This window comes from Pavona decussata, unplaced genomic scaffold (assembly GCF_977016875.1).
Source record: "Pavona decussata unplaced genomic scaffold, jaPavDecu1.1 SCAFFOLD_238, whole genome shotgun sequence".
Lineage (NCBI taxonomy): Eukaryota > Metazoa > Cnidaria > Anthozoa > Scleractinia > Agariciidae > Pavona > Pavona decussata.
In genome coordinates, this window is record NW_028145643.1 from 372,275 (window position 1) to 397,893 (window position 25,619).

The 25,619-nt window shown below is 40.1% G+C and overlaps 1 protein-coding gene across 4 annotated transcripts; it reads right to left on the reverse strand.

Annotated features, from left to right (window-relative positions):
- Positions 1 to 1,687: 1,687 nt before the first annotated feature.
- Positions 1,688 to 24,636, reverse strand: LOC146457607 (voltage-gated inwardly rectifying potassium channel KCNH6-like). 4 transcript variants are annotated; one of them, XM_085091619.1, is made up of 11 exons: positions 24,478 to 24,636; positions 24,142 to 24,375; positions 20,260 to 20,385; positions 11,173 to 11,789; positions 9,853 to 10,311; positions 8,762 to 9,010; positions 7,580 to 7,748; positions 6,820 to 7,019; positions 5,344 to 5,596; positions 4,663 to 4,877; positions 1,688 to 3,868 (listed from the first exon to the last, which is right to left on the reverse strand). In XM_085091619.1, exons 1-11 carry the CDS (start codon positions 24,551 to 24,553, stop codon positions 3,254 to 3,256), a joined length of 3,213 nt encoding a protein of 1,070 aa, XP_084947745.1. In that variant the 5' UTR covers positions 24,554 to 24,636; the 3' UTR covers positions 1,688 to 3,253. The 4 variants fall into 4 exon arrangements, with proteins under 4 accessions (XP_084947745.1, XP_084947744.1, XP_084947747.1 ...); XM_085091618.1 differs by having other exon boundaries at positions 11,173 to 11,792; XM_085091621.1 differs by lacking the exons at positions 20,260 to 20,385; positions 24,142 to 24,375; positions 24,478 to 24,636 and adding an exon at positions 16,520 to 16,969 and having other exon boundaries at positions 11,173 to 11,792.
- Positions 24,637 to 25,619: the final 983 nt, after the last annotated feature.

The following is a 25,619-nucleotide window of genomic DNA, read 5'->3' on the forward strand; positions in this document are numbered from 1 at the left end:
CTTCCGGTTGTGTGACGCCCCTTGTGTGTTATTCAATCATCGCAACTTCCAGATGGTGAAGGAAGTTGGGGCGTACAGTTGCATCTTATTATTCTCGGTTTGGTCTCTATCATGTTGCTGTCGTCTTAAGTTTTCTTCGCAGTTAGATCAGCCTTGCAGTTATTTGAGCTAAATCACCAGCAGCTCCGATCGTGCGGTAAGGGAACCAGAACTTGACACCCGCTGCTCCGATTCTGCCGTGACACCAGAGGTTGACACCCGCTGGTCCGATCCTGGAGCAGCTGGTGGTAAGCTCTGGTGTAGTGGCCCCAGTAGTTGACATCCGCTTTTCCGTTCATGCCGTGGAGCCAGCCAGGGTCAACACCCACTGCACTCATCCTGCCGTGGAGCAATAGTTCAGCATCCTGCTGCACCGATCGATTATACTGGGAAGCCACAACGCGACACCTGGAGCCTCAAGCAGTGATACCCGCTGCTCTGATCCTGCCGTAGCACCGAAAGTTGACACCCACTTCTCCAATATTGCCGTGGCACCGGAAGTTGAACACCCGCTACTCTGATCTGCGCTGTGGCGGCACTGAACTGTACACCAGCTGCCCTGATCATGCAGTGGAGGCAGATGTTGAGACCAGCTGCTCCGATTCTGGAGCAGCAGGTGTTGACGTCCGGATTGACGGCGTTCATGTAGTGGCGCAAGAAGTTGACATCTGCTTCCCCGCCACAGGTCAACACCCACACCCACTGCAATGATCCTACCGTGGAGCGAATAGTTCAACATCTTCTGTACCCTGGTTGTAACGATCCATTATGTTGGGGATCGAAGCCACAACGCAAGACACTACTCAGTTTGAATATACTCTCTAAAGGCTTTTTGTCGTAACCAATAGTTATTCTAGGTTAGTAGTTTCAATTTAGTGCCCCCCACCCTCCTCTACGTACGCCCCAGTGTACAAGAGCTATGAAGGGCGGAGCCAGAACAGTATGGTTTCTTGCCGGTAAAGGCGTCTGCTCTCCGACTCTCGCAGGCTACAGCTGTATATAATAAATTATTAGAAACTGGTTCATTAAATGCAGTTCCAGGGATTTAATTGGGAAGAGCATATACAGTGCACAAGGTATGTATAAAAAATTGGTTTTTCCAAATCGGTGTATACTAGCAATTGAACTATTTGTTTTTTGGGAGGGGCATTTGATCGTCAAATTCGGCGTTTGGGTAACCCTGCATAAAAGGCGTTTTCGTGGGATTTTGTGTCCCGGGGGAATATTCAAGTTTTGTATTGACCCGAGCATTAAAGTCTGAATCGTGCATGATGAGACCTCCTGGAATTGTGGGGTGACGTCATAACATGCGCAAATTTTGTGAATTTTTTCCTTGTCCGCGGGAAAAATGTCCATTTTAAGGGTTAAAAACCGCAAGTGCTTTTATTTTCCAACAAGAAGAATGTAAGATCATAGTTCAAATCTTCCCTTGAAAGGTGTTGGGTTTTATCGTTCAACGACAACGACGTTCTTTCAATCGAGTGTATATCATCTACACCAGACTAAGTTGCATTACAACTATATAACGGATGATTTCCATTTTCATCGATCGCTCGTACTGTAAGTACGAAAGAGTTAATTCGAGTGCTGTTTCGAGCGTTAGCCCTTCGTACTGTAGGTAGTCTGACAAAATCACAACGTTCTTGAGTTCAATTTGTATGGTCAGCGACCCTTAACTTTATTGACTCATTCCAATGAACCAATAGCAATATCAAAAGATTGTACCCGAAAACAGGTACCGTGATAAGAAACATGAACCTCAATGGTTGCCTAAAATTCTCTTTTCTCGGTGAGATGACCAAAACCATAAAATTAATATATATATTATGACCTTAGAATTAAAATATATTTAAAATTTAGCGTGAACGATTCCAAGACGCATTCACATTAGTCCAACTATAACCTCTGTCTATATGGAAAAAAGGCTTTCTGTTTAAAATCTATCTCGTAATGTTTGTGTAAAATCTAAAAATGCGTCGAAGAATTAACTCGTAAATATACCAAATATGTTGTTCATGTCCTTATCAAAGGAACAAGGTCAATTTCCTTCAACTGAAGAAACAATGTTTCTTAGGAACTGATGGTTTTCCTGTTGCTTAGCAAATTCCAAGCGAGTCCAAGAAATGACGTCAACCGCGTAAAGTACAAAGGTAAACTGCGTTTATGATTGGCCCGAAAATCACAGGAAACGTAACACAGACTGTAAAGATGACACTAGCAAGATTTCCGCACAGTCATTACATTAATCTCGTACACGTTTCGGGACTCAAACTCTATTCACGCTCGCCGTTTTTGAAAGAGGTTTAGTATGACAGTGTTGCATGGATAAATTAGTTACTAAACCATTGAATGTAGGGGACCACATGACGCACAAATAAACTGTTCTGAATACGTTCCGTTCGCGGATCTCTTGTAGTAGAAATGCACGTGCCAGACGTCACTTTACGTGTAAATAAATCAAACTGATTGTAGGGCTGATACTACGGCAAAAGGCAATTTTATTTGGGCCAATATTTCAACTAGTACGACTGGTCTTCTTACTCTGGCCCTGAAGAAGACTAGTCCTACTAGTTGAAATATTGGCTGAAATAAATAAGTCCCTTTGTCGTAATGTCAGCTTTGGTTTATAAATTGATGTTGAGTGCTGTGCGAAAATCTTTCCATGACACTCAAAACAACAAATTGACGTTAAATTGTCGGAAACAATGTTTAAATTCTTAATTGTAGCTTGTAAAAATATCAAGTGTGCTAATATGATTATCACCTATTTTCGTTTTTAAATTTCCCGGGCGCCGCTATGTTGGATTAATGGTGGCGCGCGGGGAATTTACAAGCGAAAATAGGCGATAATCATATCAAGTATCTTGCACACTTGAATATTTTTCCATTTATTCGCACTTCTCAAATTGCAGTTAAGAATTTAAACATTATTTCCGACAATTCGACGTCAATTTCTTGTCAGAGTGGAGGTTCCCTTTAAAAATAATTCAAAGCAAGACTCCAGTAAACCAAGAGGCCATTTGCCCGGGCTCGTTCCCAGGCGTACACGCGCTTATCCATCTAACCAAGCTTGTGAGAAGGGGACATCCCCATTGACCGCGTGCCGAGCAAGACTGGGGACGAGGCTGCCATTTTGCCATGAAGCCGCTGGCTTCTGATCAGTGTGCACCCCTGGCTCACAAGCAAAAAAGGTTGACAATTATAAATGTACATTTTACACTTGTGTTTGAAAGTCCCTTGGCCGCTGATGGCTATGAGCTCTCAAAATTTCAAATATTGATGCAACATCAGCCGACAGTTTTGTTTCAAGCTTTTCTAAACTGCTTGACAAATTCTCTAGTTTGTTTTCCACCGCTCTAAGAGAATTACAACAGTCTCTACACACCGGCCCATCACTTTGTTGCGTTCTTAAATCAGATGCTTTCCGTGAACTAGTATCATCTGTGTGGAAGTTGTGCGAATGACTTTCAAAACCAGACGAAGCTCTGTTTTCTTTACTGACATCTAGATTTTTCGCCCGGGCTTGTTCAGTGACACATGGCTTTAAGTCGTACCCACAAACCAAAGTTTCAGTTTTTGACGTCGACGAAGTCTCTTCCTTCAAAGTTAAATGATTTGGAATATTTAAACTGGTCGGTCTTGGTGTAATTCCGTCTGTTCCTAATTCAGCATTTCTGTTCATTGGTCCATTTGAATTTCTAACTTTTTGTCCTTCCTGCCACGCCAGGACTGAACTCGAGTCATTTGTAGATAATGGCGACTTGTGCTCTCCCTGAGACTCAACCTTGGAGGAGTAGTAATTCCTTTCGTTTTCAGCAAGGGGAACACCCTGCAAAAAGATAAGGCCCTCAATACTTAATGAACTGTAAAATCACTTAAATACAATTGTTGAATAGTAGCACAACCTGTAGCTACAAAATTATTTCTGGGAGACAAACACTTTTAAGGTGGAAATCACGCTTCCTAGAATTGTAAATATGTCCCGTCGTTTTCACCAGAAAGCTGAGATGGCGCTTACAAGGTTTATGGATTGGACTCAGAATAACAATGATATGAAATGCAACACGGCTAAACGTAAAGAGTTAGGCCCACTTCAGACGCCGAACTTTTCATGAGCCGAACTTAATTCAAATTAAGGTCGGCTTAAATCACGAAAATCCCGCCTTTTGATTCAGACGCCGAACTTAATTAGCCGAATTTAATTTACTTGAAGCAAAACCAATCGAAATGTCAGCGTTTTTTTTTTATATTTTTTATTTTTTTATTTGAAATACGTTATAATAATTTATGCATTAGGTTCGGCTAATGAAAAGTTCGACGTCTGAATCAAAGCCGTTCCAAAGCCGTTCAATTTTCCCAATTCCCGGCTGAGCCAGGCGGGAAGAACGGCTGAGCAGTTCCAAATTGAAACAGCCGTTCTCAACTGATTCAGACGCCGAACTTTTCATATACTTAATTCGAGGTATTAGGTTCGGCTCATGAAAAGTTCGGCGTCTGAACCGGGCCATAGTTATTAGGAAGAAGTCTAATAATAAAATATACCCGGAAAGGCTCAATCCGACTATAAATGAGGGCTCTAATAATGTAAGTGTAATTTTTAGGTAGTTCAAGTGAAAGTTTAACCTTCTCCATGTCATCTCCACGCAAGTTGTACGTGATTTCCAGATCCTTAATGAAGTTTTCTCTGAACAGTGGGTACTGGTTTAGTATGTGCAGCACGTCCTCGCGTGAAATCACGCGCAGTTCGCAATAGGTTAATGCCCGGATGCTGGCGTTAGAGTTTACCACAGGTTTGCTCGGGTCGATGGCGAAGTTTTCGCCAAATGAGTCTCCCTTTCCTGCAAAGAGCAAAACAATGAGAGGTTAACAAAAACAAAACAAGGTTAAAATAACACGAATTTGTTTCTATGTTCTCTTGTTTGCTAGGTTTCTCTTGTGGTTCCTTGATATCAACTTAAACAGTTGTGCCCGGTTGTTCGAAAGCCGATTAACACTAAACCCCGATTAAAAGTTAACCAAGGTTTTCATCTCGCTTGCTGCAAATGTTTTTAAAAGCTGATTTTAAGCTAAACAAAATTCAAAGTCAAAACTGAGGACAAAAATCTTTTGGAAAAGTACTCGTTGATTGGTAATTAAACTCGAATCGGATTAACTTAATCTTGCTTCGAACCGAGAATACGAATAAAGCCTATTTTAAAAAATTCCCATGAAATCACGATTACAGCCTGGTGTTCTTTGTTTCTTCCTTTTTTACAAAAAATGTTACACCGGTCACAATGAGTTGAATGGCACAAAAGGACTCACCTAAAATGGCCATAATGACGTCACCACTCAACACTTCCACCGTTCCTCTTATGACAAAATACAAATTATTCACTTCATCTCCCTGGTAGATGATATAATCCCCAGGGGGGAGGTGAGTGGTTTTTATGCGCAGAGCAAGTGCACGTAGGCAGCCATGAGGTGCCGAGGTGAATGCTGGGTACGACTGTAATAGACTGGAGTTGAGATGAAGACAAATGTCCGCCTGAAGACACTCAGGAAAATGCTTGAGCACCTGCAATGTTAGGTCAGCGGTTACAGGAAACATCATGTTGTATTTGTCCTCCCTGTCATACATTGCTTTGTATTTTACTGCTTTTCAGAATAATTGTTGCTTAATTATCTCTAAAAAATGCGTGGTCACCCCCAATTTTCTTTTTGGATTTCCATAGCCCTTGCTAAGACTGCTTTTCCCGCATAGTCATAAACCACGCAAAAATACTTCGGTATTGGTAGACACCGTCCTTAAGTATCGATGTATTTAACGCAGAGCTTTAATTTGGGACCCTTTCCAGATCGAGTTGGAAATGAAGTTGTCCTTATCTTGCAAGAGCGTCCATATTATCTTACCGATACAGTCCAACCTCTCTCCAACGGATACCCTAGAACAGAGGTAGATTTCCACTGTCTCGTAACTGTTTTCTACGCGTACAGACTGGCTTTGCGTACGTAAAAAAGTAAGTAACGATGTATAAAAAGCGTACGTAGCCGTAAACAGTTGGGCGCTGTTCCGTCAACTTTTTGGGCCAGTTAAACAGATTCTTACTTAGGCCGCGGCTGAAGACAATCAGTGGGCCTCCAAATCTGTTTATAAGTGGTTCATTTAAATGATAAATGGAATGGCGACTTGGATAAAGTGAAAATAATGAAGAGGCGTTGAGGTTCTCAAGTCGAATAACTCGGAAAAAGAATTTTCCGAGTTATTCGACTTGAGAACGCTTCATTATTTTTGGTTTCTAGTCTGGGATGCAAGCCTTCTTGTTACCGCCGGCAGTAGACAATATTTAGATATGACTGTTGGCAAAATTAAAAAAAGCTTAGAACTTGGTTTTGTTAAACACTGTCTAACCTAAACTGTTTTTTAATAACCAACCCTTTCATTTACGCAATGGAAGCGGCTCGCACATCCTCTGACTTACCTACGTGCAGCCAGTTAAATTTACGTTCGTTGGCACGTTTAAAATTCACGCAACAGTGGAAACCCATCTTTATCAGCCAAAGCAGATTGATGGCACCTGTTCAAATCTGCTAAAGGCTACGAGTAGTTTCGCGAGAACACGCAAAAATTGCCTCCTCGCGGGGGCAATTTTCGTGCACGCACGCGTGTCTCGCTTCCCTTGCTATGCCTTGGGAAAACAAGGGACTACTCAAAGTCTAAATCTACTGGTGTGATTACCAAAAACCACGCAGTACCACAATCCTCGAGGTAATAATTACCATATCTGAGTCAATACCAACCTGTTCCATATCAATACCATTCGTGTAAGACCACACGTGGTGCGCGTAGTCCTCGACTCGCTGCCGTAGAGGACTGGGGATCTGGTAAAACCGGATGAATTCTCGAACCTTCTGCATCTGCGAGTGATAACGGGAAGTGTTGGAGTACAGCCTCGCTATGATGGCAGCAACATTACCAAATATGGCGGCATAAAAAAGAGCTGAAAAGTCAACGATGGATTGATTATTAGTTATTACAGCTACGACGCCGGAAACCGTCGTTCACATGCTTTTTGCGTCTGCTATACCGCCTGTGAAGGTGTTTCTCTCCTTTGCGCAATGTTTGTTTGCTCCAAGCACACGAACACGGTTTCAAAACATTCTCCTTTTTCGAAAGTTTGGGTTGCGTGGACAGAACACGAAAACGGAAAGAAAAATTTGACTTCAGTTTGCGTTTTCAAAATTGTGCGTCAGTTTTCGCGAAGTTCGCCTGGTGACTTTTCAAACCGTCCCCATTTAAAAGTTTGCGTCTTTAAAAGAAAACGTATCCACATGGACTGGGCATTGAACACGTTTACGTTATAATTTAGCAGAAGCCATCAACAAAAAGGTACAAGATTTATTATACATCTCCAAAACCGTTATTTCACTCATTTTAATTACCTTTTGTTCTGTTGTTGTTTTTACGTTCCCGTTACCGAGGTGACCACCGAGCCCCCAATGTGGGTGCCCTGTGGTCCACTATAACACAACTATAGTAAAACAGCAAGAACCAACTTACATCCAATCAGCATGACACAAATGGAGAAGATCTTCTCGGTGTTGGTATTTGGAGACACGTTACCAAATCCTACACTCGTCAAACTGCTCAGAGTAAAGTACAGAGCCGTCACATATTTAGACTTCAGATCAGGCCCGCTTGTTGGATCAGTCTTGTTAAGGTGATTCCGCTGAAAAAGAACGAGTATTTAAAATTGTCTAAGACTTGGTCCAGTTCATGACTATGTTATGAGCATTACAAAAATGCAATAAAAAATGGGGGTCACCGTGCTCGTTTTTGTGCAACCTGGATGGCTATTATAGTAAATAGATGACCCACGAGGTTTATACTAGGAACGCTAGTAATCAGAAAACGGAACTATCATTTCTAGAAAAATTAATTTCTTGCATTAAAATATTGAAGCAGTTCAACAAAATTTACTTTAATCTTACACAACAAACTATTTTCATTGAACTGGAATTAAGATTATGAAAGAAATTAAAAATTTTGCTGCGTATGCACGTAAGCAGCACTACCTAAATACGTGCTTTCTAAAGGGACAGTATCACGCTGTTTTTAGTAACACATTGAAAATCAAAAAGACGCTATTTGGTTGATAGCAGCCAAGATATAATGACAAATTCCATTAAAAGACTATCAGAATGCAAAAAAACTGTCCACGGATATTTTCGCCGGCAGTTGGCCAAGATAAAGAGTGGTTCAAATTTGAAAACGTCTGGCAGACGTTATTTTGTCGTCGTAACGCACTAAAAATTGCTGGTTGTACTATATTTTCGTTCAACCTTTCGCCTCAGAATCACTATTAATATTTTTTTAAATTATCGATTTAGAAATTAATTAACACAGTGCTCAAAGTTTAAATTTTGTGACTTTTGGCCAAAAATCATGATATCTCCCATGATACTGCCCCTTTAAAGCATTAAAATAAAAATATCTCAAAGTAGAGTATTAAACTTTTCTTTAAATCGCGATATATAGTGGTCAACCGTATGACATTTAAATTGATGCATTAAAAAATGGGGATCACCGTGCTCGTTTAGAAGAAAAGGACCATTTATTTTCCTTCCGAGCTTAACCTCAAGGAAATCCCGTAATGTTCTGCGTGCGCGCGCTCGTGCGCGCACTAAATGACGCGAAAAATTATGCGCAGCAAGGATGCGCAATGCAATTCAATGGAATCACCTTAAATGGCTGGTGAATCTGTTTACCAAGTGAATCCAACCAACCAATAGTTTTCAGGGATTCATCTTGCAGTTCAATATTCCCAATGAAATACCAAATACACGCGAGCCAATGTGCGAGCAGAGCGAATGAGCACATGAGGAGGCACAATACTGCGGCGCCATACTCCGAGTAATGATCAAGTTTGCGCGCGACACGAACCAATCTCAGCAGCCGAGCAGTCTTCAGGAGACCAATCAGGGTTGTTGTCTGCCAAAAGAAAAAGTAGGTTCTCAATGCGTACATGAGTTGACTTTATACCGACTCGATTTTACAGTACCGCAGGGAGTTTTCGAGAGATAACTCATTTGTGTTTTTCGGTCTTAGATCAAACAAAACGAAACTCCTGTTTGATTGACCTCCTTCTGGAATAAAAATACATGCTCTGATTACGAAAAATGCCTCATAAGAGGTTTTTGAGTTAGTCTATAACACCGGAATACAAGATTTCTCTGGAATATCGTGTGCGAGCAAACGTTTGCAGATAAGTCTTTCAAATCTACTTAAAACGAGAAATGTAGACTCTTCTGTTTTTCCTATTCCAGAATATGGTCAACTGGACCCCAACATAACTGCTTACTTATCCATGCACAGACAGACACCCCAAGTCTCGTAATAAAATGGCTCCTGTGTCGTGAAAATGGCCTCGAAAGAGTTAAAACCACACGACCCCTGAAGAACCGATCAGCGTTGTCGTCTCGTAGACTGCCAAAAATAATATAGAAGGATCGAGAGGTTTTCATCTGAGCGTCGTAAAACCAAAACCGAAGAAGCTACTCTAACCAATCATAACAGAGGTGGACAGGATAATGAACCAATCAGAACTCGAAGGAAATACGTGCATGTAACGGGCGCCAAGCGCGGGAAAACGCACGCACACGATTGGTATAGTTTTGTTTCTCATTGGTCGTGAAACTGGCGAGAACTTTGCTAACCAATCAAAGACTTAGTAAAGCAAAACCAAAGCTAATGCCGAATTCCTTTTGACACTCAATTTAAAACCTCTCTCCACTCTGTGTTATTTGAAAAACATCATGATACTTATCACCCACCTGGTCCGTATTTCCGATCATTATTAACAGCTCAAATGGGATGGCCGCCACCAAGTCAATAATAAACCATGTCTTGAAATAATGCACGGCAATGCGGCACGGGTGACTCACAACTTCTTCATTCGCATCCACGAATGTCGTTCGAAAATTAATGAATATGTCCACAATAAACATAACATCCACAATGTAATCCACTATGACAAGTGGGTCGGAATACACGCTGACGGGCCCCGTGTTTTTGCGTGTGTCAGGGTTTCGGTTCAGCTCTTCTCGCAGCTTGTCACGTGTCAGGATGAATGAAGCCACATATGGCGTCACAATCGCAGTGTAGATGACAAGAAACAAGATTAACCAGTCCCAGAATGCCTTGAAGGGCGAGTAGTGGAGGATTGTCCACGGGTGGATTTTAGGGGCCTGAAGTTTGTATTCTGGGAGCACGTCAGCACCTAGCGACATGACCTAAGAACATGATACACAATGCATAATTTAGCTACAACAAGCACTAGGAGGGAGTGAGGAGTGGGTGCTATCCTACTTGACAATTATTCATGTCCGCGGATAACCTTTAGCCATTGATGTTTTTTCCAATTTTTGCTGCAGTATGAAAGTGAGTTACTTGTGTTATAGGCGCCAAATAATTTGGGGGCCAACGAATTCACTTCAGAGAAACATAGACCTACATTACTTGATAGGGTTTCTACGTAACATGACGTCATCACGTTGCGAACCTCAAAGGAAACATCTTTGGACGTACCATTTATACTCCAAGTGTCATTGTCATAGCTTTAATAGACGCAGAGTTATGGAGAATTCCTCCCCAACCCCCTTCGGTCTAGAAAGGGTTAACCAGTACAATTGCTAATCCTGCACGGCCACACCAAAGGCGAAAATCGATAACCCGTGGGTTGAAAAGAGAAATATTTCAAACTTCTCACATTGCAATTTTTGTCATATATTCCCTATAATGTAGAGAACCGATAAACAAATTGAACCATGCTGAAATCCATGCAAAGTTATCGCCGCCTACAACAAAGCTATATTTGTGGTACTGTACATTTCCTCAGCACGCTCGATCTATGACGTTGGGTGACACGCGAAATGATATTGGCACGTCGGACGAACACAACAAGGAAGACATTTGCATGTCCTTCACTCCACCTTCTCCTGGGTTTCGTTTGTCAAAACGTCTGAAGAGATTCGGACCCGAGAAGTATTTTTGTAATCTGCTTTACTTTTGCATCGACTGGTGGAAACATTTGGTGCAAATTTCTTAACCCACCCATCCCCACCCCCCAGGGCAAACAAAACACACAGTGATACCTGAGCAACTTTCTCCGTCTTTCTTGGATGCACCAGTTGCTGCATGTTCATTCCAGGCGATGTAAGAAGCGTTGATCCTCTCAAGTCCATACTAGCGGTGTCCAGCCACGGTTTATTCCTAGAATTCCATAGAGATGACTCTGAAACAGCTGCAGTTAAGCGGCCCGTTATCTCAGGGATATACAGCATATTACCCGACGGTTTGGACGCCGGGGAGACGGACCCAACTGGTTTAAGAAGCGAATCCAATTCACTGGTAGCGTTTGATGATGTCTTGGATACATCGGTCAAAGACGAAGGCTTTGTAGATCGCGGTTTTCGTGCAAATGGTTCCTCCGGGGTTGATAGAGACGGCGGGCATTCCCCTGTGGTAGGGGACATTAGTGGCGGGGTGGGAGCAGGGGTTGGAGGAAGCACGTTCATGACCGGTACGAAGGATGGCGAGTCTAAATCGCTGTTTCCGCTTGATGTGTATGTGAAGTGCGTTTCAGGATCCCGGCTGCTTTTCGCGCTTTCCACGTCATCATCTGTCGCCTCTGTGTCGTAATCTTGTTTTCGTCTTCGCTTGATAACCGAGGGAATCCTGTTCACTTGCAGAGGAAACTGGAAACACGTCCCTGCTAAGAAAAGGAGGAAGAGATTGGCATTTACTATCATGTAAAAAAAAACATAGGGCAAAGAGGCGTGGAAGGGAAAACGCAAAAGATTTTCTGAAATATGCGATAGTGATAAGTCTCTAGCCACAAAAAACAGCCACGGAGCAGATCAAGAATCGCAGTCTTAATAATATTCTGAGATCAACAATTTATTCCACTAACTGCTTCAAGTCCCCACTTAACGGGAAACCAATTAAACATTTTCATCAACTTCGTGTCGGATGAGAACGTAAGAGATTGAACGCCGTTTTGCAGAAGTGATTAGCATTGATTGTAGACATGGCTTATTCCCCAGATGAAAACGTCTGACCGCTTAGAGGCCAAGTAATACGGGCAGCAAATGCTGCGTTGCAGGCTGCAATTGTTTGTTACCCGTGTTACCACCTACGTGCGCAACACATTTTCAGGTTTCAGGAAGTAGGCGTTTATTTCAATTTTTTGCAACATGAAAATTTGTTCTGTCCGAAGGTGGTAATATGGGTAACACACAAGCGACTGCAAGAAAATGTTGCTGTATTACTTGGCCTTAGACGAGTTTTTACTCATTTTCTACAAAACAGTTGACATCCTGTCGCTGGGAAAAGCAGAGATAAGGAACAGGATGCAAAGATAGGCTGAGAAATAGAGCAGAATCCTAACGCAATTGTGAAACGAAACGGTTCCGTTTGATATTCAAATTACAGAAAACAAGAACATTTATGTTGTTCATAGAAGGCTGGGATAGGGACCTTGAAATCTCAGTTATAAGTAAACATTTTCAGCTATTTTTCACTCAGTTTAAAGACGCGGCACTTTTCATCTGACAGTTAAAATTTTTACCAATTCTCAGCTATGATCAGTTAAACCCCATAAAGACCATCTTGGGTATTTGATGGCTAAAACACCAGTCATTTGGACCAATATTTTCGAATATTGCTAGGATAAACTGCGATCAACAAACTTTCCAAGCAGCTGTTTAACCTCTGTCGAATATTACCCAAACTTTTAACCTTTTTCACGAGTAACGGTTAACTGAGTTCTCTACAAATGAATAACAACAGGGATATAAAACACGTTAAACTTACCCTGATGAAAAACGTCGACAAAAATTTCGATCACAAACAATTTTTCAACCGTTATTCTGAAAAGACCGCATCTTTTTCAAAGAAAAGGCCAATTTTTATCCGCCGTGAGAGACCAGAAGTGAAGAAGACGCAAGATGGTTTACTTTACACAACAAGAAAGAAACTTCTTGAATTGTCATTGGTTGCTCTTACATGCTAATTTTATCAAAAGTAAGCAGCTGACAAAGTAACAAAACAAACTCGTTTTAAGGACGGAAACACCGGAGAAAAAATACTTACACCTGCTACACACTGACAGCTCATGTACCTCGCGTGTGTAGAGCCGAGAAAGCTATTGAAGTTTAATTTGAATACATTGACTGCGTCAAACTTCTTAACGGATAATTCAATTGAGACCAACGCAACGAAAGCTCACCTAACTTTTGACAATCTCCAGGTTGAAATTCTCCTTACTGCGTGGGAACAGTACACTCTATTATATGAATTTCGTGGTTCATCAAGATAATATCCCTTGGATGGCAAATTTTAATTTCTGATGAGCGTTTTTACACGAGAAACTTTTTTTTAAGCAACTTGTCTCGCAATTTTGTTGTGACGCAAGTTGCACGCAACGTTGCTTCGTGTAATATGCCCTGAAATGAACGTTTCTCGCCTTAATTTGTCTTCTTGGCGCAACCGTTGCGACAAGTAGAAGTCGGTTCTACTTCGCTCAACGGTGATTACAACAAAAACGTTACGACTAGACCTGTTTACTTCGGGAAACGTTACACTACGAAACGTTGTGGAACTTGTGTCACAACGACAGCGCAACAAAATTGCAAGACAAGTCGCAAGGCAAATTGCCTAGTGTAACAGCGCCTTTACCTATATGGATGACAATGTTTTGACGCAGTAGGGGCAAATTCACTGCAGATTTCGCTTGCCTGAAGTGCGCGATACCGACTCATGAAAATTAATTTAGTTTCGGAAATTGACTCAAAACAGATCACTAACATTTCCACCCTAACAAAACAAATTCAACTTCACATGTAATGTATTGGTTGGAGTACATTTCATCCGCTGGATAGCGATTTATCCCCTGGATAGAGTTATCTGCTCTTTGAACAACTGGGGCCAGCTGTTTTCTTTGTACAGGAGTTTGAAAGAACACGTCAAAATCCGCCAAGAACAATATAAAATTGCTTACTTGTTTTGCTTCAATTTTAATTTCGCGATTCACATGCCAAGCACTTTTCATAGGGCTTCAATTCGTGAGAAATGTGCAGATGCTAGGCGCTATTATTGTTTAAGTACTATTTCAAAAACGAGTGCGAGGGTTTCATCAGAGGTACCGAAGTCTACCAGATATAAAAATAAGTGGGCAGTAAGCATTCTTGAGGATTGGCAATGAGTGCGAAGTGTAAAGTTTCCAGTAGTCGAAGTTGGTGGAATTTTTAAAAACTATGAATTGGACAAAGTTCAGCCGCTTACTCGGCTCATAACGGAGATGGACGCAGTGAGTCCGTGTCACGGAAGGTAGAAAACGTTTCTCAGAATTTGGATATGGATACTATGCCAGTCTGTTTAGGTGACTTTAAGAAATGTACTGTAAACTTTCATTTCAAAGACTTGAGCTTGTCAGTTTGTAATTTGAAATGTCTTTTCTAGCCATTGTTTATTAAAAATTAATGATTCATGTTAAGCTGTGTTTGAGTAATCTATGAATATGCAGATTAAGAACAATTTTATCACTAGTGATGAAAACGTTACGAAACACTAGGGATAAAAACGTGATGAAACACTGGTGATTTTCAACTGGTGTTTCATTGAGTTTCAAAGTTATCCACCTGACCCGAATGGGGCGCTCTGGTTGGCTTATAACCTCATGAATTATTGATGAGTTTGAGAAGAGAGTTGTCAAACGCATAATGTGATCCCTGAAAGGCCGGCCAATTTCGCATTTTCGAGGATTAGAAAAAGTGGTGCAAAGACACATTCCCTACTGGGGGAGATTTGAAATACTGAAAATTCTACTCAACCGAGAGGCCTTTCGATCCTGTCTCCCATAAACCTGTCAAAAGCCATCAAAACTCTTCAAATCCTTTTGCAAGAAATTACAAAACAAACAACAAAGAGCACAAAATGGAACTGAGAACGACGCAACAACTTTTATTATCAATGATCAGCCCAAAGAAAAAGAACAACTACAATAAACCGCAGCCAAGAAAGTACTGCCCAAAGCCTTCTACTACAGTGATCACACTGGAGGATTTCATCCACGGACTCAAAAGTTGGTAACTTTAAGTTGCGAGCAAGCTTTCTAATTGGTTTCTCTTGGGGCGCGAGAGGACTAATGCGGTGGCCCCACCCCAATCCTCCCGCGGCTCGCTTCGGTCGCCGTTTGCGCCCCAACTATGTCTTACGCGAGACCAAATAGAGAGCTTGTTCGCAGGCTAAATCTCAGAGTGTGATTCTGAAAATTAAAATTCGGAAAAATCTTTTTCGCCATCACGCTCCGCGCAAAACAAAAGAGTACGGATCAAAATCAAGATGCGGCATCGATTGCGCGATAAAATCTTCCATATTTTGTGTTAAATGGCAAAAGCAATGTTAAAGCGTTTGGTAGAAAATCACTTTGATGTTTACTAGATCTGTACACCGTATATGGTCTCTCCTGGGTCTTTTAGAATCCCCTTAAATGCTACAAACATATACATAAATGAAAATGCACAACGCCAAAACAGTGAACTCACAAAACACAAATTTCACAGAAATATATTTATACAGATAATCACACCGCTCACACTGAATCATTTTTTGGTTGAACGAAATTCATTTCAAAGATACCGCAATGAGAAGCGGCAGCTGCATAAACACCTAAATGTTTCCGCTTATTGAAGGAAGATTTGTTATTGCAAAAACTAATCTACCATAATATCTAGTTATCTCGTTCAAAAGACCCAAAGCACACCGACCACGAAAAACCGAATTTGTTTGACTGAAGGTTGAAGAAACTCGATATTAAAAACACATAACCCACATCTTCATTGTTCGAGAATAAGACGAAGACGGACGACTCCTTCGATTCGGCGTTAAACCTGCACAATACCGTCATGAACCAAGTTTAGAAATCTATTCAGGTTCTACTTTATTTTTTTATTATTGCAACAAAAAACTAAATAAAAAAACAGCGGAATACGACTCAAATTATTAAAGCTAAAGAACATACTATTCAGCGTGATTCCATAATTTACCAAGAGAAGATTCGCTTCGTTGTAACACATTTATTCTGCACAAAAAAAAGAATTTAGCTCTTGAAATTATGGGTTTAAACTATAGCAATAAACTCAAATTGAATCTTGAATATATTTAACGAAAACAAATGTCATTAAACGCGATCGAATGAATAATTCACGAAAGAACATCAAATTGCTTCAAACGGAAAAGCATCATATTGATTGGATATTATTTTCGCGAGATGTTAGTGTTGTTACTAAAGAAATTATTCAGAATTAAGAATTAAACCTCGTTGGCACTCTGCCTTTTAAAAAGCAAAAGATTAAACAGCATTTGCGTCTATTGGCCTGTATAACCTAAACCCATGCCACCAGAACATGATTTGAGGAAAAAAATCACGACTTTTCTTACCTTAAAGCTTTAAAACACAAGTCTAACAATTGGCCACGAAATCTTCACCAGAGACCTTCTCAGGACACAGATACCACCGGGATAAATTAAGACACGGTCAATAACGGAATTCTACGTAATTGCAAAATCAAACTTTGTCCTCCACCGATTGCCAACGTCAAAATGTATGCAAATAACAAAACAACTGTACGCCGGGTTTGAGTGGTGTGGCTACATTAACATATTCATTCTTACACCATGGCCAAGATAGGCCAGTCATGATACAATTTGCATCCGGTAAGCAACAATACTTACCTACTTTAAGTCCCACGCATTTTAAAATTTGGAAATATTCAAGTATCTATTATTTGTGTGGGTGTTTGTCAGTTTTTATACAAAATGTAGCGTCTTTCTCAGAGCAAATATCTGTTGCTCGTCCAAACAAACGGCGAATAAGAGCGTATCCCACTTCATTCACTTGTGCTTAGTCCCCTGACCGCGCGGTTATGCCAACACTGTTAACAGCCAATTTATTTATTTATTTAGCTTCGCCTAACTAAAATACAAACAGAATGGAAAAAAAACAATAGAAACAAAACAATACCAAACATATAATACTTAGGCAGGGAGACCACTACAGCGTAGCCAATTACAGCGGATCCCTCGTTAATTATTTATATAAAACAAAAATGCTTAATAACTAAAACTACTAATATGTAAGCATAAAACTTGAGAGGAGACAAGGCGGGAGACCAAATTGCTAGAAGCAGCACGTTGGCGGGCATAGGAGGGACCTCGCTGTGTTACACCTAGGACAGATTGTTCTCCAAGTTCTAATGTCGTCAGCGTCGTACAAGTTCAAAGCGTTTTTATAATATTGAAGATTATGAGAAAGATTTGAGAAAGAACAATGTCCTAAGAAAAACGATTTTCTCATTGTAAGGTTGTGTAATACGATTGCCTCTTTTAATTTTCTGGAGCTTTAGATCCGGGGTATGGTGGTTCAAGACTAGGTTGGGTGGCCTGTTTTCTTAGCTATGTTCACACGGGGCGGGTTTGAAATAGAGCTGATCTGAACCGGTTCACGCTTTTATGAGCTTGTGTTCACACGGGACTGGTCCGGTACTGGATCAACGTGTGTAAGTCGGCTGTTTCTACCAGCAAATTAGACACACAAAGCAAGAAGCGCCTTTCAAACAGGATTAATATATGCCCTTCTCCTCTGTTTTAAAGCTTCCATTTGTTACCCCAAGGCAGTTAGTTAAACCAAGAATCTTGCTAAACAAAGAAAGTAGCCGGCCATTCCTCTTCTCGTATCAACGCTGTACGTAGTGTAGCTGGATGTTCTCTTAATTCTAGCGGGTCAAAACGAACAAAACGCGATATATTTAACTAGTATCCAAGCCTAACTGCACTGCTGGTAGCAAAACCAACCGGTCTTCGTGTTTACACGTTGTCGGTATCATTTGGGACCGGAACGGTTCTAAATTGGACCTGCCTTTATGCAGGCCCAAAAATTGGGCCCGATTGGGAACAGAGAGCCGCCCGCACGGATAGCAGATCCCATGCTAATTTGATATTAGGGAGCTTAAGCAGCGACGACGGCAACGACAACAAAAACGTCACCTGAAAATATACTCTTTATTTCATTTGTGCTACTCCGTGATTTTTTCAACTCGCACAACTTTTACAAAAATGCCGAACTATCCAGGAACCAAATTGGTAGGAGTGGCCTACAAGTTAAGAAAGAAAATGAAAAATTCACCGTCGTGCGTTCACGTTCTTCACAAAACTTTAAATGTGGTCATTGCACGTTGTTGTTTTACAGAGGACGGCAAACAAATGTACTAAAATGAAGAACGCACGTGCAGAGCGATTGTTTTTGCTGATTAAGCCTATTGTTTTGCGGCGTTGTCGTTGTCGTTGCCGTCGCCGTCGTCGTTGCTTAAGCTCCCTATTGTTATTTTTTGGAAGACTGCACTCTATATTCCGTATTTGGAAAATGAAAATGTTTAATGAAAATGGCCACCTCGTGAAAAAGCTGATATCACTTGATTGGACAAGGAAATTAGTACTAAGCTAAGAGTTACCTGCCTGCTTCAGTCTTGACAGACTATTCATAAACACACATGATGGAAAATACAGTTTATAACATTTAAAAGAACTATTAATATTCGTTCTCCTTTTGCTACTGCGCATATGCTCTGCGCACCTCGGGATGGTCCGAGAAAGTCGGGTTTTGTAATGTATTTTTGCGCAGTTTATAACTACAGGGGAAAAGCAGGTCTTGGCCAGAGTTATTGGAATCCGAAAAGAAAATTAGGGGCAACAAGGCATTTTTCAGAGATAATTAAGCTTCAATTGGGAAAAATAAATGAATACCATTTTACTTTGTTTTCTATTTTAAAGCTTTTCTAGAATTCTTGTTGCTTAATTATCTCTGAAAAATGCATGGTAACCCTTAATTTCTTTTAGGATTTCAATAGCTCATGCAAAGATCAACTTTTCTTGCACAGTCATAATTAAACTGCATAAAAATACTTCAGTATTAGCAGGCACCGTCCTTAATGCTGTACCTTTAATGGATATGTCAGTGAAACTTAAAACCATGTAGTGTTCTTCCAATCTCATTAGCTGAAGTGAAGTCAAACACTTTAATAGGACCTTAAGTACACTAAAAGTTTACTATTTATTTATTCTCGAATTTCATTCTCTGAAACAAAAATCTAAGTGACACGGCTTGTCCAGTGGAGAAGTAGTATGTTAGGAAAAGCAGATAATTTGGCCTTTTTACACAAAACAAGGATATTACTAACACTATATTATTATATTAGACCCTTTTTCCAGGAGATGAAAGTGGCTGATTGATGGATTTTTATTACCCCTCCCGAAGTCCAAATCATGTTATGTGGAAATTAACATTCCAGTTCGTCATTATTAGGGGGCCATCACTTACATGATGTGCCACTTCCAATAATAACTTTTCTTTTTCTTCTGTATTTTTTTTTTTTCAGCCACCTCCCCAGATCTCCTAGTTTTGCTCGGGTCAAAACATCATCCTAGACAACTTCCGGCATGACATCAAGTAACTTAATGGAAGGTCAGCAAAACAAAGTCACACCATCTTTTTGTGACTAGTCCATAATGTGTGTAGTTGTTATTTATTGCACTTAGACAAGGTGATGCATTACCATTGTGGTAGTCATTTGCATTTTTGATGTACCACACATGTGCAACTGACTTAAGCAAATAATTCTGTTGAATGCCTGGTAAAACTACCCACATCATGAAGGTTCTATTTAATGTAAATTGCTAAATTTCAAATATAAGACCCTCCCAAAATTTGTACATTCAACGCATGTGCAATTGCGTAAAGCAAAATAATGATTCTACTGAATGCCAGGTAAAATAGCCAATGCAATGTAGTTTGTATTCAACATACTGCCAAATCGCAAATATAAGCCGCTCTAAAAAATACTGTTCAACCTCACCACCCCCCCCCCCCAACCCACCACCACCATCGGCAGCTGGGGGAGGGGTAGGTCAGGTTCTTTCCAATACAAAATGGATTTCTTGTTAATCATGCAATTCTGGGTGTTGGCTAATGGATATTTCATTATTTAGAATTAAAAGACAGTCACTTCACATTTCCCAAGAGAAATGTATAGCAGTTCACAGCCCACAAAACATCCCTTATCATCCTTGATATACACGTAACAAAATAATGGCAACATTTTTAAACAGAGAAAACATGGTCATACCTTTTGAGGTAACATCATCCTTATTTGGCGACCATGTGACATCCTCGTGATTGACAATGTACATAACAGCAGTTCCTTCTTCATTTCTCACAGGTGCAATCAGCACAGAACACAAAAATGCACTTCCTGATAGATAGAATACGTCAGAATGTGAATTTTAAAAATTTCTCCAAGAATAAAAAAATCTACAAATTCCTAGTGCTCTCAAAGGGTGTGACTACCCTTTCTATTGACCACAAAATTCACACAAGTGCATTCAGGGACACCATACCAGATGCTGTATGATTCCTTGGTATCAAGATTCATTACCTTTAGCTGCTGTTACTTGATGCAGTATGTCACTGGCCAGATTTTACCATTATATTTACTTAATATGACACAGCTTAGTATCAGTCTAGTGTACTGTATGGGGAGGTGGTACAGGGGGAACTAGGCTTTCTCCTTCCTGTTCCTTGTACCTACAGTACCCACCAGTGCCCCGTTGATAGCTCCCACCTCTGTCTCTGTAAGCCATTTCTTAAGAAAAATATTATGCGATGTTGCAAATTTCTTTCTTATCTTGCTTAAGCTTCACAACCTCACAACGGCCTTTTTTTCCAGTTCCCACCCCATCTCTTTGTTTCCTTTCTTCCTTCACTCATCTCTCTCCACTAGTGTGAACTCATCAAGACATGATCAACACAGAAGTTTTGCATTTGTTCGGCTTCAAGCGAACTGTTGTGGGTTTTCAAATGATCAAAACCTCATTTCCCTTTAAAGTATCAACACATCAGGCAAGCAACCAGGTGATGAGAATTTAGAGATGTTTTCGATGATGTCAACATCGCCCTGGGTCGGTGCTCAGAGCTCATTAGTGACAGGGGGCAAAAACTTTTAGTTGACAAAGAAAAAGTTCAACAGCTCAGAGCATGCACCAAAGAAGTAAAAATAAAAAAAAATACGAGTCGAGGCACCCATCACTTCTTTCACAAACCTTAGGCAGACTTCACCCATTCTTTCAAAGTGGGCAACGATACATTTTTATTCAGGGAAACCTTAAATAGGAACATCTTGGGGGCTTACCATTTACATGGAAAAACTGGAAATTCCAGTTGGAAAATCAAATGGTATGCATCATTCCATTTGGAGTACTTCTGAAATTATGGACTTCTGATCAAAGTGATACATTTTATTACTGCTTTTGGGGTTTACAGCTGATGTTCATACATTTTGCATGTTATCCAAATCATATCGTATTTATGCCGAAAATTTCCATCCGGATGGTTTGCGTAAATGGTAAGCACCCCCTTGTCTCAATAATTACATTCAATTGAAAAATTGAAAATGAAGGCTTTTTCCCCAGGGGCCCCACTCACATATTTTAATGACAGGGTGGGGGGGGGAGGAAGGAATTTTTTTGGGCATATGAAAGACGCGGGGATTTTTTGTGTCGCGAAAACAACACAGGGATTTTTTTGGGTAGTTTATTTTTCATCAACTCAAATCAATACAAAATTATGACATAAGCACAATTTACTGCTTGTGTGGTATTCGGGATATTTCTGAGATTGTAATCTATTTGAAAAGTAATTACCGGCACTCCACGCGCATCTAATCCAGAGAGAAATATTCAATAGGTCACGTAATTCAAGGCCTTTCAAGCCAGTCAAAAACACTGAGGGATTTTTTGGGTATGCTAAAAAAGTAGGGACTTTTTTGGGTAGACAAATTCTGAGGCTGGAATTTTTTTGGGTATAAAATATGAACCTCTTTTGGAACCCCCCCCCCCCCCCCCTCCTCGTCCGTCATTAAAATATGTGAGTGGGGCCCCCGGGGCTTTATCATACTGCTTTATTAGTATATGAAAGAAAAATTGGAAATCTAAATATTAACCTAATTCAACAAAAATCTATGACACCTTAGGATATGTTATTTTATCAATGCCAGTCCCTGCCATTAGGTCTTTCTACCACAAAAAGATCCTCTAGAAAAGTTCTTAACCCAAAAATGTCCTCACATTACTACTGTCAAACAACAACAAAAACAAAAACAAAAAAATCCTTCATTTTACTTCCCCATTACTGATATATCTGAGTATCCCACCCTCCCAACTCCTGCTCATCATCATCATCATCATCATCACATCAAACAAACTCAGGCATTACTGACAACAGATAAATGTAACTAAAGTTATTATTCTACTATTATGCCATTTTACTGACAACAGATATAGGCATAATTTATTGTAAACTATACTTGAGAGAATCAGTGCAAAGTCCCCCCCACCCCCTCCAACCCCATTTTCCTTGAAAGATTATTGGAAATTCCCAGGGGAGGGGGGAGCTGGAGGGATCAGGGTCTTACAAAACAAAGTGTTTAGTATAGAGTGGGATTAGCAAAGTTAGAACTTCTAGTAGGGTGGGGTGGAGGTCCTAACCAAACATCCTGCCAATTAACATCTAATGGGTACAGAAACATTATTTTGAAATGAATAAAGGAGCAAAGTACAACCCCCCCCCCCCCTCCCTCGACTAAAAAGCCAAATTGGAACACCATCAAATACCTGGAGTGTCAAACATTAGACACCGTCAGAAATACCTGGAGTGTCAAACATTAGACACCATCAGCAGCACACGCCACTGTAGCGTATATGGAATAATATCACAGACCCCTTGGGGGTGTATACTAAGTTATTTTGAGACGCCCTTGTGACTCAAACAGAACAGAGCTTCAAACGCCACAAAGTTTCATTAATTTTACAACTTTAATAAGTGTGATAAATTTGTAATCAGAATTAACTGATCCACCTTAGAAGGACAGAGGGAAAAATGACCAAATATTTAAGATAACGGAAAGCGCAAAACATTGAAAGATGGACATATACAGCTGGTAAGAACTGATTATTAAAAAAGGTTATCTGTTTCACCATAACTCATTTCAAAAGCAGCTACCAAATTTAACACAACTGATATAAAAGGGAAAACTGTCATATATGTATATGAAGTTTTAATATTATACTATGACGGCCTGGTATTGCGGTATCTAATCTACGTTCACTCAAGCGAAAAGAAATAAAGCCAGAAACACAATAGCTCTAAATAACAGATTTTACACTCAAGTGAATGTTGGTCATTTTACGCCGGGAGGTAAAAGCGACCGAACAGTAGTGTTCGCTCGTTTTATTTAAGAACTCATGGCTTCACAATTCGTTTGTTACTGTCATATAAATAAAACCATCTTTGGCAAGTAAACATTTTAATATTATTGTTTCCTGTCTACAACCTGAACGAGATAAAAACATTGCAATTGAACACGGTCTAGCCTGTCGTGTTGGGAATTGTCTTCGTAGATAATAGCTACACCTTTTGGCCAAAGAGATTTTCATCAAGAGGGAATTCTTAATTGCAATTTCCATTAAAACTAAAGGGCCGAAATTTTAAAGAGTCGTGCAATAAGCGAACTCTAAATGAGAGGCGCCGGCTGCAGCTGCCTTGAAGTAAAAGTTCAATATTTACAACGCTCGAGCATGCCTCAATTTATTAGAATACAATTACTGTTACCGCCAAGCGAGAAAGGACATTTGAATAGAAAATGTGCAAATTCACAGCTGGTTGATGTTTTTATTTCATAGCAAGGTGATCATATCCGAGCTTTGCCGACGAATCATAAAATATTTATTGTATTCAACACTATCCAAACCAATGTTTCATTGCAATTGCTTATTCTTAGTTCTTTCCAACCCTAATTACGAACCAAACAGAAAAATATCAACGGAAATTGCAGCACATTTAGTTTTTCACCAGCGCGCGCCTGTATTTTTGTCTGGCCTCGTGCCACAAGTTTTGGATTCAACCAAACGTTGTTCTATCTCTGTAGTATTTGCTATTTTTATTCTGATCTTACCATCTTTCCTGTAATAGAGGATTTCCACGTGCTTCTCATCTTGTCCTCTAAGCGCATTTTTCACTTCCCTGGCGGCAAATTCATTCGTGTTTTCACCACAAAGGAAGTCACAACTACAATGCTTCTGAACCAGTTCAGCTCTACTGTAGCCTGTGAGCTCACAAAAGCCATCGTTGCAGTAAATAATGGGAAGATCTACCACTTGAGCATTCCCCAGAACAAAGTTTCGATCCGCTGCACGAATTAAAAATAAAAAGCGTTTGGGGGTTGAAAATATAACACCGAGCTTCAACGGGTGGAATCGATTATTTCGCTGTTAAAGCTTAAATTACTTACGTGAACCGTCGAATTTCTTTATGATCGTTTGAATAAAGATATTTTGTGGGGCCACAAGGCCTCGCTTCACTGGCATAGCGATCAAGGAAACCGCAGTTATAAAATTTCGCTAACCGTAAAACAACGGTGCTTGAATGAAGACAAATGGCTTTTGCACATGCAAGGGGCCGTCCAAATAACACGCCATCTGATTGGCTCCCGCGAAAATTTGTGTACTTTGCTGGTAAACAAACACCTCATGACCGCGCGAAAAACGCATTAAAATTTTTTCATGTCAAATGATGATCTTACGAAGTTTAATTTTTTTTTATTCCACGTTCTATTAAACAGAACCAATCATTAAAGCTGTAACGTGTGGATGCTTTAGGGGAAAAAAATAGAATTTGAAGGCATTTTATGGGCGCACTGTAATAATGATAATAGGTGTTCAGTTATGGTATACACTTATTGTTTTTCTGTGTAAAATGTGTCGTCAAACAATAACAGTCTAATAACACTTCTGGTCTGTTTCCAAGCGCTATTTAATTACTTTACACATTCCTCGGCTTAAGTAATATTAATGAAAATATCTAGGGAAAACAGGACTTAGCGTCCTTTTGAAATTTTACTTTAAGCAAAACTCCTTTAATGTGCGTACGGAATCACATTTAGCGTTGATCTGTTTCAGTTTGTGCCAGGTTTCGTGACATAAAAACGATTTATCTATAAAACCAAAAGATAAACAAAACGACGTCAAATTGCAAAAGGCATAATTTAGCCTGTCTCTTTCAAGAGATTTAAAATGGCTTTCAGTGTGCTGCCTGTGTACTGAATTGTAAGTTGTTGTTTTTTTTTTTTCAATGCTGAAGTCCACCAGCCAGACGGAAATCTATTCTTACTTATTCAATTCTTTAAACATCTAAAAAGAAATATATTTAATACTTTTCCTTCCTTAGAACTGCAAGTTTTATAAGGCATTTTCTATTTATTTCTGATTATGCTGTGTAAACTACAAACAAACGGTTTCGGCTTTATTCGGCTTACAGCAATTAATCCATCCGTTGATTGTTATCCGTTTTCCGCTAAATGCCTAGAAACCACTATTAATTATTCTTGGCACGATATGCAATTTGAAGTCAGAAATGAGTTTTAAACTATAAGGT

Coding starts and splice junctions, on each gene's coding strand:
- LOC146457607 (XM_085091618.1), bottom strand. CDS start 24,553: ATGCCAGTGAAGCGAGGCCTTGTGGCCCCACAAAATATCTTTATTCAA. Junction 10,312..11,172: donor AGACGGAGAAAGTTGCTCAG/GTATCACTGTGT, acceptor TCATGTTCTTAG/GTCATGTCGCTAGGTGCTGA. Junction 7,749..8,761: donor AGATTCACCAGCCATTTAAG/GTGATTCCATTG, acceptor GTTCTTTTTCAG/CGGAATCACCTTAACAAGAC.